The 12,181-nt window shown below is 38.5% G+C and overlaps 1 protein-coding gene and 1 pseudogene across 7 annotated transcripts in view; one reads left to right on the forward strand and one right to left on the reverse strand.

Moving 5' to 3' along the window:
- The first annotated feature begins 536 nt into the window (after nt 1-536).
- LOC107690667 (uncharacterized protein C9orf9 homolog) lies at nt 537-1,602 on the forward strand (annotated as a pseudogene).
- A 98-nt stretch (nt 1,603-1,700) lies between these two features.
- Nucleotides 1,701-12,181, reverse strand: part of LOC107690665 (hamartin-like) — a 16,608-nt gene continuing 6,127 nt past the window's right edge. For 6 of the 7 annotated variants that reach the window (XM_016489052.1, XM_016489049.1, XM_016489050.1 and 3 more), the window contains 18 exons: nt 11,782-11,926; nt 11,484-11,638; nt 11,299-11,372; nt 11,045-11,205; nt 10,357-10,469; nt 9,854-10,016; nt 9,649-9,761; nt 9,496-9,553; nt 9,328-9,411; nt 8,734-9,214; nt 8,573-8,643; nt 7,405-7,577; nt 6,840-7,022; nt 6,566-6,676; nt 6,307-6,429; nt 5,945-6,132; nt 4,866-5,030; nt 1,701-3,903 (listed from right to left, as the gene is read on the reverse strand). In XM_016489052.1, coding sequence (XP_016344538.1) covers nt 3,414-3,903; nt 4,866-5,030; nt 5,945-6,132; nt 6,307-6,429; nt 6,566-6,676; nt 6,840-7,022; nt 7,405-7,577; nt 8,573-8,643; nt 8,734-9,214; nt 9,328-9,411; nt 9,496-9,553; nt 9,649-9,761; nt 9,854-10,016; nt 10,357-10,469; nt 11,045-11,205; nt 11,299-11,372; nt 11,484-11,638; nt 11,782-11,926 — 3,051 coding nt within the window. In that variant the 3' untranslated portion in view covers nt 1,701-3,413. The remainder of the gene's footprint in view (nt 3,904-4,865; nt 5,031-5,944; nt 6,133-6,306; nt 6,430-6,565; nt 6,677-6,839; nt 7,023-7,404; nt 7,578-8,572; nt 8,644-8,733; nt 9,215-9,327; nt 9,412-9,495; nt 9,554-9,648; nt 9,762-9,853; nt 10,017-10,356; nt 10,470-11,044; nt 11,206-11,298; nt 11,373-11,483; nt 11,639-11,781; nt 11,927-12,181) is intronic. The other variant, XM_016489053.1, reaches the window with a different exon arrangement.

Raw genomic sequence — 12,181 nt, forward strand, 5'->3', positions numbered from 1 at the left:
ATATGTATAATACCATAATAAATAGATGAATAATAGCAAGTAGAATATGTAATATCAAGGGTGGAATAATACAGAATAGACAATAATGAAGAATAAATTAATAGTAAATTCTAAAGTAAAATAAATAAGCTTATAGTATTTATTATGTCTATGATCACCACCACCAGAGGGAGCACGAGTGTCGTACTCTTGTTGCTAAGCAACGCAAATTCAATGCAACAGAAACAGCAGACAGCGGCTGTGCGGATATGCCGTTATAATACGTACTAGTACAGGTAAGTTCTAATACATGTGAATATGCCATTTATTATCACGAATGTTATTTATTTTACCTTGTGTTAAAATCGCTCATCTTCTTTCTAATAAAATAGTATTTTTTCAAGTTGAAACGTACTACAATGTTTTTATTCATATATTTTTATCATATCCCTAAACAACAGTACTTATTCTGGACTTTAACATTGCTGTATCCATTTTAAACAGGTTAAATAATTAAATTGAGATGACTGACTTCAGAGAACAGCTATTAACGTTTCATACAACAGCAATTTATATTTATAACGGCTCTTGAGCGCTGGAGGGAGCACGCGAGGGACAAAACTGAGTATGTCTCCACCGTGACACAGGTGATGATTTATTCACTGTTTCCAAAGTAATTGCACTTTACAGTGTTATGATGAAAGATTCTTGTAATTTCTTAAAATTACACAATAATTACACTATCGTTCAGTGTCAAGCGAACTTTTGGAAATTATTCGAATGTGCTGATTTGGTTTATGAGCAACATTTCTTATTAATGTTGAAAGCAGATGTGCTGCATAATATTAAAAACAGCATTTATTTGAAATATTTTTTTTCTATTAGTCTTTACTTTAACGCATTTTAATGCAACCTTGCTAAATACAAGAATTAATAAAAAAAAAAAAAAGATGTTCCTCGATAGGTCCAAAGGTACTTGAATCTCCACTGCAGCAATTCCACAGACAAACGCATACTCTTGCTCTTTTTGGAAATTATTTCTGATCTTGAAGGCGTTTTAAAACATCTGGAATCCTCACCGTCCAGCAGAAGCACTTCCAGTGAGGGCCTAAATACTTGCAGGGAGCTCCTCAACCCCTACAGCAACATCAGTCAGCTAAGGGCAGTTAAGTGACAGGAAAATTACACTAATGATTTAAATTTATATTTAAATTATCCAGCATAAGGATGCTATTTTGTTCATTGATTGTAATCGCATGGTAATGAACCTCAAGAGTCAGAATAGCCACAGTGCATTACCATTGATTATTACTTATTTTTTTCCAAGGAGATAAACCGGCTGAGCTGTGATGAAGCAAGAAATTCCTATGGTGGGATTGTGAGTGTGATTCCACTGGCACTAGACCTCCTCACCATCTACAGCAGAGGAGGTGCTCAACGCGTCACTCTCAACAAACAGTTGCAAAAAACGTGGAGATGGTTGCAGACCTTGATAAAAAGACCAGTAAAAACCTGAGTAGATTTTAAAAAGGCACAGGTGGCTGGCATGCTGGAAAACCAGCCTTGAAGCCACCAGGAGGACATACAAGGAAATAAAACACTTGTTCAACACTTATGCATGTATTCCAGTGAGTTATCACACAAAGTATTATTAAATATACAATTACCATTATTAAATGGATGACTATGACACAATATGCAAAACATATATTTTATTTTTTTTGATCATAGCAAGTAGGAGAACACAAATCTGTTTTCTCAAATTGAAAATAGAATCCCTCGTTTCCTGTTACACCCGTCACCGTCTGATTGTACCATAGTTCAGATAACTTTCAACAAATGACTTCAGGTGATGGACAGGCTTCCTACTTTTTTTTTTTTTTTTTTTTTTTTTGAGTAAGGCATTTTGTGAAACAACAAAATGTTTGAGAGGGGTTTTGGTATAAAAACAGAAAGCAAAGTTTGAGTGACAGTTAAACAAAGCACAAGCTGTAAGATCACACTCATGGTGAACTGTGATAAGAACAGTCTGGACAGGGAAAAAAAAACAGCAATGATTTCCATAGATTTCAATTCTCATTGTAAACTCTCGAAGCCATTTCCCCAGCTGGCAGGCCGAAGCCAGCATTTTATTTTCTTTGCAACAGCACTTCAAATATTCCAAGTATATCCCACACTGAAAACAAACCCCGGGGGCAAGTTTTTTTAGAAAGAGACAAGTATATTGCTCTGCTAAGGTTCAGCAATCTTAATAAGGCTTGAATTAAAAAAAAGAAGTGCTTTTACTTCAGCCAGCTGGAGCCCATTACATGAAGCCTTTTCTTTGCAGATGGGGTCTGACCCGTGTAAGACAGAAATGAAAGAACATAATAGAGGGACATAAGCCTTCTGGCTTATAGCGAGCAGCTTCCTTTCAGAGTTTAGTGTGTCGAAGTATTGCAGTGGCCGTATTTGGTGCGCTATTAACACAAGAGCATTCACCCTTCAGACACATCTTAGACCACAAAGATATTCTCGATTCACAATAGGTCTCAACTGGACAAATGCACCTACAGCAGCCTGGCCTGTGTTCTGCAAGGCTCTGACGGTCCTGCAAAGCAGCAATCTAAATCGGTTTATTTTTCCCATCATCACTCATACCTTCAAGCTGGCATGAAGTGTTAGCTAAGAAGTATTGCACTGGTGACTGGGCGCTACAATCCCAGTGGAGAACGTTAATGCATAAAAATAAAATCTATTACTAGAAACAACACGAGACTTGCTTATTCTCTATAGGAGAAGTGCACAAAGAAAGCACTGCTACGGCATATACGCATGGCTCGCCTCAGCAATGAAATGTGATTTCTTATTCTACTTCACCTATTCCACATAGCTTTTTTTTGTTTTTCACATTTTTATCGGACTGATTGGTTGGTTTTTCATAGGCATGATCTATTTACAGTGCTGCGTTTGCAATGATCACACTCGGTATTGTGCAATTTCTAAGTCACATCAGCGGAAATTAACAATGCTCATCTCGAAGCGACTCAAGTAGCCATTTTGCGTGGACAAATTAAGGAGGATTGGAAACCGAATGGTACTATTACAAGAGCAAATACAGTGATTAAGTCAATAGATTTGCTGAAAAGTACAATGAGGCCCGAATAACATCCAACCACCACGCAATATAATCACCACGGTCGCTCACTAAATGCAGATTATAAAAAAAAAAAATGAATTCGTAATAGACAAAATATAAGTGAAGCTTTTTTGAAGACAAGATATTCTCTTGCCACTGTGGTGACTACATGGCAACTGCCAACCAAAAACTTTTTAATTTTTTTGGCTGTTTTGTAGTATAAGAGCTTTTAAAATTAACTAAAACTTTGCAAACCACTCTAACAAAAAGAGCAGTGCATTCTAATACTGGGTCCAAAATTATCAGCAGTGTACAATCAATGCTCATGGTGGGTCTCATTGTAGTCCATGATCCTCAGATCTTGCTGCCTCCTCCGCTGAATATTATACGCTCGGGGTCTGTCCATGGGCTGCAGGTCAGCCTGGTCAGTAGCCTCTTCAAGCTCCACGCTCTCTGTGGGCTCTGTGATTGGCTCAACCTTAAGATCCTTAGAGAGGCAGGTGAAGGCGGCCGGCTCACCCTCATAGTGGCTCTCGCTCTTATTTCGAAACATCTCTCTGGCTCTCTTGCCCAAAAAGCTTCCGGTACTGGGGTAAGAGCCAACTGCCAGTGGGGAGTCACAGGGGAGAGCGGGAAATGAATGGGTAAGGGCGGAAAGATCTTCTTCCTGACTGCCATTAATGAGTGCTGTGGGTGTTTGAGGAGACCCGGCAGATATTTCACCATTGACACACACGTGCATGCCTTCCTCCTTTTTCATTGGGTCAGCTGACGGAGCAGATGGGCCTGTACGGTTGCCATTTGGCCTGAAACACAATCGGAAATAGAATTTTGCTATACTTTCAACAACCCATCATCTTTCGGTCTTTTATTTTGCCACAAAAAGTCTAGAATGCATTACAGAAAAAATTGTTTGCATTTGTAAATCAGCATGTGGAGGAGAAACGTGCATTAGGGCTGTCAAAAAACAATTTCACATTTATTTAACACAATTTTAGTTGTGAGTTAAGGAGGCAGCCTTATCACTGGCGCACGAGATGCGATGACGATGTAAGTGTCGTTGCATTATAATGTTTTTGTTAGCCTATCCAGTTGAAGCCACTAGATGCGGCACTGCTGCATTGTTCATTAAAAATATTGCGGAAAAAGAGAACATCAATGCAGAGAAGATCTTGTTCACATCAAAACTGAAACCAAGCCGTTCACACAGAACACATATTTCGCGCATTTTCTAGAGGGACATCTATTACCGTTGCCCTCGCATCTCGCACAAAGGAGCCGCATGTTTAGAAAGCCATGTAAAATTAATGCAAGTTTATAACTTTGAAAAAACATATCTCGAGACTTTATGGCGGGGGTTTTTCCCCATCCCACTGCATCTCATGTTTTTAAATGAAAAATGTACTCTGTGTGATTGGCTATCTGCCCTTTGTATTAAACTATGAATATATACATGATGCTGTTTCGTTTATAGTTGTTTAAGCAACTTAATTATAATTGGTTTATAAACATTATTTTAAACATGCACTTTTTTCACAGATAGTCATATTATCTTATGCTTTGAATAAACGTGCATTAGTAATATTTTGCTCGATGCGTCCTCTTGTGGCCTCGGAAGAGAAGCCAAAAGCTTTTCTTCACCCTAACTGAAATTATGCATTTTAAATGGGAATATAGTTCGAATTTTGATAATATTTAAGTACAAAATTCGAATTTAGTTTTTCAGCCATTTTGACAGCCCTAATGTGCATGACAATATGGAACACACCTCTGCTTGGTTGGACTGTTGGGTTCAGAAGTGGGCTCTGCTGGTGATTTAGTGTTCAGGTTTTTGAGCTCTATTTGGCTATATAGCTCAAGCAGCTCAGATTGTAATGCCTGAGTGATGTGCTTCTGGGCCAGATACCTGTTCTCTGAAGCCTGCAGATGCTCCCTACAGGAAACAAAAAATCAGTACAGACAAGGATCATATTAGCAAATCTTACAGCAAGAGGCTGTTGAAGAGATTAAAAGAACCTGATGATCCATATTCTGCAGATCAATACAGCACCACTTTATAAGACATATCATTTGCATCATTAGCAAACATATGCTTAATACATATAAACAAAGTAGGGCTGCACAATAAATCGCATGCGATATTTAATGCGCATCCGAGCTGCGCAAAAAAATCGCGCGAACATGAACGTAGTTTTGCGCAGCTCGTCAGTGAACAACGGCTCTGTGTAGTTAATGCTGCTCAATGTGAAAGCCTGCAGGTGATGGAGATTTACCGCTGATTACAGAACCGGCTTTCTGACAAGATGCGCGTTAAATATCGCATGCGATTTATCGTGCAGCCCTAAAACAAAGTAAAATAAAAATAAACATAATTAAATGTAAAGAATGAAAGAAAAATCTCCCAAACTGTGGTAAGAGAACCCCTTGGAATTCAAGTGGAAAATGCAGGAGGTTCATAAATTGTTAAATATAATAATTAAATCATAAATATGCTAAATTAAAATGAGTATTTACTTATTTAAAAATAAAACAAAATCAAAGTAAAACATTATTTTGTTTTTTTTGCCTGCATTTGACGATTAACTGTCATCAGAGAATCATGAACATGCAAATGTGTTAAATTATTGAAATATTAACATAAAATCTCAGGGGGTAGAAGGTGTACTAGAAGGTGTACCACTGGCAAAAAATTCTGAAAACCCTGTAATGTAATGTAATATAATATAATATAATATAAATCAATAATCCCCTGTGTTTGAGCATAGAAATAAGACTCGGAATCAAACCAACATCAGAAAATGAATTTAAACTTTCAACAGGACAATGAAGGCAGAGGTAAGCTCATACGTGGCCTGGCTTTTGACATTCTCCAGAAGTTTCTTTTGCTCTCGGATGGCTTGCTCTTTCTTGGTGTGTTGGGTCTCCAGGTCTGTGATGCGCTGTTGAGCGGCTTCAAGTCTCTGACTCTGCTGAAGAGAGCTCTGCCTCAAACGCTCAGCCTCACGCAGTGAAGATGCCTGCAGCATATTCAGCTCCTAACAAGTAACAAAAGAGATCAAGTCAACAATCAACTTATTATTAAGGTATAAGAATTACATTTCACAGAGTGCTGTTAAACAAAAAAATCTGTCACAAACTAGAGATCTGCTGGATTTTACACAATGATGCAAGTCATGATAAGTCATCAGTAGTTAATAATCATTGTCTACCTTGCTAGCCTCAGGTCCCAAGCGGTCGATTTCTTCCACACATAACTTGTTGGCTTCACCCAAAAGCAGCAGCTGCTTGTTCAGGAAAGCCATCTGCTGCTCCATGTTTTCACTATTGTTCAGCTGAGGTTGGATAAATCAGGAACACAAATTAAACCATAAATAAATAAGGGCAATATTTAATTTTTTTTGCTTTTAAATTATTCTTGCAGTGTGATAGCGTTTAATGTAACATATCTTTGTCATAAACAAGTCTTACCTTGATGGACAGCTGGCTGAGCATGTGTCCCATATTACACACTTTGTTATTGGCTTTCTGGAGCTCTGCTTCCATTTCTCTGACCTTCTTCTGATTCTCTTGCAAATCACTCTGTAAATGATGCCACATAAAACATTAGCATTTAACACAGATAGCACACATTCTCTTCTACATTACAGCAACAGAATGGCAAATGCTGACCATTTTTGATGCTGTATTGTGAGTGAATAAGATTAACTATGGATTTTTTCATGTCCTATCACCCTATGATCACCTTTAGCTCCTGCATCTTTGAGTAGTAGTCATTCCGCTCCTTCTGTAGCTGCTGGATTTGAGTCTGCAGTTGGTTCACAAGAGCATCTCTGTCTTCCTGTATATGCCTGGAGCGCCGCTGTTCCTCTTTCAGGCTTACCTGCACAGCCTGGATCTCAATGTCCTGAAGCTTGAGTTGGGTTTTCTGCCACACACACACACACACACAAAAACCACACCACTGGAAAATCGCTGATATTAACAACAAAATTACAAAAAAACAACAATTTAAGAAGGCTTTTGTGTCAAGCCTGACAAGACTTTTGCGGGGTTTTAACAGGATAATGTCATCAGTCATGCCAAGACCTGAACATTTCCTGCACTGATAATAAAGGAGCATTTACAGAATTCCTCAGATTGGATTTGGTAAATCGTGATAAATGGAGCTGAAAGTACTATTGTTAATTGGGTGGTTAAAGTGTGATCAAACTAAAATATTTAATGAGTATGCTCTGAACTGACAAGCTTTTCAATTATATGCAGAATTTTGCGCAGGCATAGATAATTCTTCCAGTTTCATTCATTACCATGGAGTTGTTTTGCTCTTCCAGTGCAGTAGCATTGACAATACGTCCGAACAGACGGCGGTTACGAAGTGCATGTTGCTCTCTCTTATGTCTCTCATACAGCAGCTGGTTATGCAGCAACAGCAGCTGACTGTGCAACATCCCCAGCTCATCTGACGCTGTAGACACAGGACCTGGAAAAATACATTGCAGTCAATTCAAATGCAACAGAATAGTGCTGTGGTTTAAATGTTTAAAAATAACTGTATAACTAAGGCTGCAGAATATTGGAAAAAACATGATCATTTAAGGAAAATACAATAATATAAATAAAATAATTTGACAAAAGTTATTTCATTTTACAGCATATTACAACACTAAAATTTACATTAAACTATTGAACCATTCATTAAACCACTGAGCTTTCATTTTGTTGATTTGGATCATTTGCACACATGTAAATGAACAGTGCTGTGCTTCACTCTGAAACTTGCAGCCCATATTATTTAATTAAAGGAGTCATATGATGCTTTTTTAAAGATCATTATTTTGTGTATTTGGTGTAACAGAATGTTGACATGCGTTAATGTTCAAAAAACACATTATTTTTCAAATACTGTACATTATTGTAGGTCCTCTATGCCCCGCCTCTCTCAAACGCTTAGTTTTCTACAAAGCCCCCTCCTTTGACAAGCGCAGTCTGCTCTGATTGGCCAGCTGACCCAGTGCATTGTGATTGGCCGAACACCGCAAGCACTCGTCGGAAATGTAACGCCCCTTACCATAATCGCGAGCTTCATCTTTCAAAATAAATGTAAAGACAGAGGGAAAGGGGAACAGAGTCGCGTGACAGACACAGTGATGGGAAAACTTGAAATCGCATCATATGACCCCTTTAAACTGTAGCCTTCGTGTTTCACATTAATCACATTAAGCCACAATATCGTGCAGCTTCACTGAGAATCTACAGGGATTCTGGTTATTCGGCTGATCAGGGCCAACACAATGCTGCTTCTGAGGATTTTATAAAGAATGACACAGAAGACAGTAGAAGAATCTGAAAGAATAAAAGTATTTAGAGGAAAGCGTCAGTAAAATGGAAACAAACAGGAAAGTTGTAATAGAAAAGTTGGAGGACACAGTCGTCTTGAGCATGGAGAGCCTATGAATTAGTAAAATAACTAAATACCTTTTCCTTTATTGCTATGCTGTTTACCTCCAGAGTGTGGGTCTGCTGATTGGCTTTGAGAAGACGGAGTTCTGTAAAAGAGCAAACAGACAGTGTTCCGTCACATTTTCTCTAAAACACTTTCAATAGTGATATCAGACATAAGAAAAACAGAAGCGTACCTCTTCAGCACTTTCTCATGGGTGTCATGACCCTGCTGGATAACCCGGTCCAATACCTCCAGAGGGGAGGTGGCAGAAAGATCCTCTCCCTCTAGCTCCTCTCGGTGCTCCCTTTCTTCATCAGCTCTCTGGATGGCCTCTGCTGTCTTCCTTTCCAAAAACAGAGATGCCACTTTAGGCAGAGCGAGGTCAAACAGTGGCTCATATGACATGGACTCCTTCGTCAGATCAGACACAGAACATTTACTACACTTCCCGTTTTCAATGGGGGTGAAAGCGGGCCAGAGGGACCAGGGTTGCTTCTCTCCTCCTTTGGCAGAAAATTCAACCCTGTCTGGTGTGGACACTAAATTCTGCTCATGGCTGGGGTGAGACGAGAGGAGGGTGTCGAAGGAGCCAGAAAATGAGGAATCCAGGCCTGGCCTCATTCTGAATTCCAGTCTCCCATGGGTCAGACTCAAAATCTCCTCATTGATGGTATCTTGAAAGAAAACATTGAAGAAGTTGGTGAACGAAGAGCTCATTGTAAATGAAGGCTTGATTAAACACACTTTTAAACACACTTATTGTTTTGCATGATGTCACTGCTCTCACCATCCTCTATCTCCCCGTCTGTCCTTTTGACAATGTCAGAGAGCTGTTGCAATGACACCGGAGTCTTGGCATCACTTGCACCTCCTAGAAGTAGCAAAAGTAAAGCATATTAAGTGTGTGTCAGTTACTAAATGAAATGAGACTCTAGAAATCTCAGCAGATACTCGCCATTGTTATTAATACTTCTAGGCGTGACTTTCTTCAGGTCTTTGCCTGTCTGAATCACCTAAATAGTTTTAGACAGAAAAGCATTTTTATGAAAACACGCTCACAGAATATGTTTAATAAGTAATGAAGCAAATGCTTTATATGTCCATGTACCTTAGCCTGAGTACTGCTGGTGTTTTGGGCAGGCTGCCCTATTTCCTCTGAGAGTGATGGGAGAGGAGATGACCCTGAGGGTGTGGAGGGAGAAAGGGTCCATTTTCCATCCCCTGTAACAAAAATAACCCCTGAAGCCATCTGAGGGACTAAACAAACATACAGAACCATTTTTGCTTTCTAGACCAGGATGCATTTGGCTGACCTGACATGCTGGGGATCCGTCCTGAGAGGTGGGAGGCACTATGTGAGACATCAGAAACTGTGGTGGGGGACATTCCTCTAGAGCTGGGAGGGGTGGTCATCCCACACACTGAGGAAGGACTCCACATCTCCTCCTTTGTCCCTGAGGAGTGCATCCCATCACTCTATTGATGGACCAAACATAACTTCATTCAGTTAGGGGTCACTGACATGATAATCTACATTTAGAGGCTTGTTCTGACTTTCAAAACAATTTGGATAACTACATACTAGGGGTAGGCAATATACCAGTAGACATGACAAACCAGTATGAATTTTTTACATGAACTCTTTTCTATTTTATTTATAATTGCTTGTATTTACAGTCTTTGTTCTTATTTTATTACTGACTGTTTACTTGTCTTGTCTGTGTACTTTTATTGTACTTCAGTTACTGTACAAAGATTATCAGGAAATTTAAGTAAGATTTTGGTCATTTTGCCTACTCATTTGGAGGATTCTTACCTGATGGTTGGGGGTCTGTGCGCTGGAACCTGAGTCTTGGGTTACAGTGAGATATGGTAGTGACAGAAAAAGAGACTGATGAACAGCAGCCATTGGTGTGACCGATGTGATTTCTGTTAGCAGAAAGTAGGTAAGTTTTAAAATCAGTACTCGCAGGAAAAATCTGAAAATTTTATTAATTCTTAATACACACACACGTCAAAGCCTCTATCCATTCTGTGGTCTAATACATTGTTAATATAAACAGTTTTACATGTAGATTTCACATGTTGATCTCCTTTAGATATGAATGAAGATTTGGCATTTGGTGAGTTTCTACTATAGTAGTTTTGTACATATATGTTTATGTATTTGTGTTTTGATAACCGTTTTTTCCCCTCATCTTATTGGGCCTAACAGAATTAATGAATGTAACCTTTCTCTTGACCTGTTTTCTATTGTGCTTCTTAATTGCTGGATTACATTATCTTGTTTATTTCATGGGGTGCATTTAAAAAAAAAATAAAAATAAATAGTTGCTCTTTATTTGTGATGAAGACCTGTGTACGCAAATGCCTTGGTTTGATTTTCAAAATACAACTCTCCCTTGTGGTTGGATTTCCTTTTTCCATTGGAAACATTTACAAACAATAACTACACAGAACATCACTGAATTAGAAACAGCATTAAACATTATATGTCATTTTACCATGGATGCTGAGCTCTGAGCATGATCGGCTATGTTCCACAGGGCGTCGTGGTATGTGATCCGACAGAGAGGAGTATCCTTCTTCAGATGATGCCTCCTTAGAATCCAGTGAAATTTTGGCACATTCAATCACAATATCATGAGGCTCAAATCTCTTCCATCTACACACAATTAAAAACAGTAAAGTATGAAAAATCAGGTTCACTGGATCATGTTAAGATATAACAGAAATTGTAATATTTCATTTTACATACCTAATTGGATCAACCTCGTAGTCTTTGGTTCCAGTGATGAGCTCAGGATGTATCCGTACATACTCTAACATGGGCTGATATAAAAGAAGAAGGAAATTGTAGAGCAGGTGTTAAAATAGTAATAATAATTTTGCCACTTACATGACAATTCTTAAAATTGTGTGGCATGAAAGATAAAACCTCACCTTCACCACTTCCTCAAATGTGTCAACATTTTCCTTCATACTGTAGTGGGCACGCAAGTAAGAAACGAAATTACAGGGATACATGCCATATAAACGATGAAAAAGCGAGTACACGCTGGCATGTAGATGGACTGCAAACACTCCCTGAGCATGACCTACACATTCAAAGAAAGAGTACCTTTAAGACCAAGTTATATTTCAACTATCTAGAAACATTGCACTTCCAAGAACTGAAGCTTAAAAAACACAATTTCATTTACAAAACACAAATATATTTGCAGTGTTTATGCCCGAGTACCTGGGTGACGTTGGTTCCAGGCAGCAAGCCTTCCAAAGATATCAAAGTAATCGCACAGAAGTTGTTTACTGGTCTGAGGAATCATGGGTAGTAGAGCGATCAACACCAGCACACCAGTTATGAGAACTACGACATCGGAGTCAGTCTGAAAGTAGAAATAAATAAAAAAACTACCACTACCATTCAAAAGTTTGGGTTCTGTGAGTAAAAAACAAACAAAAAAAAACACTTGCAAGGATGCATTAAATGTATTAAAAATGACAATAAAGATATTAATGACGGTACAAAAGATTTCTATTTCAAATAAATGCTTTTCTTTTAAATGTTCTATCCAAAGAATTCTGACCAAATGTATAATTGAAAAAAAAAAAAAAAAAAACATTAAACAGCAAAACTCTTT

Source organism: Sinocyclocheilus anshuiensis, unplaced genomic scaffold (genome assembly GCF_001515605.1).
Source record: "Sinocyclocheilus anshuiensis isolate Anshui unplaced genomic scaffold, SAMN03320099.WGS_v1.1 scaffold2041, whole genome shotgun sequence".
NCBI classification, from domain to species: Eukaryota; Metazoa; Chordata; class Actinopteri; order Cypriniformes; family Cyprinidae; genus Sinocyclocheilus; species Sinocyclocheilus anshuiensis.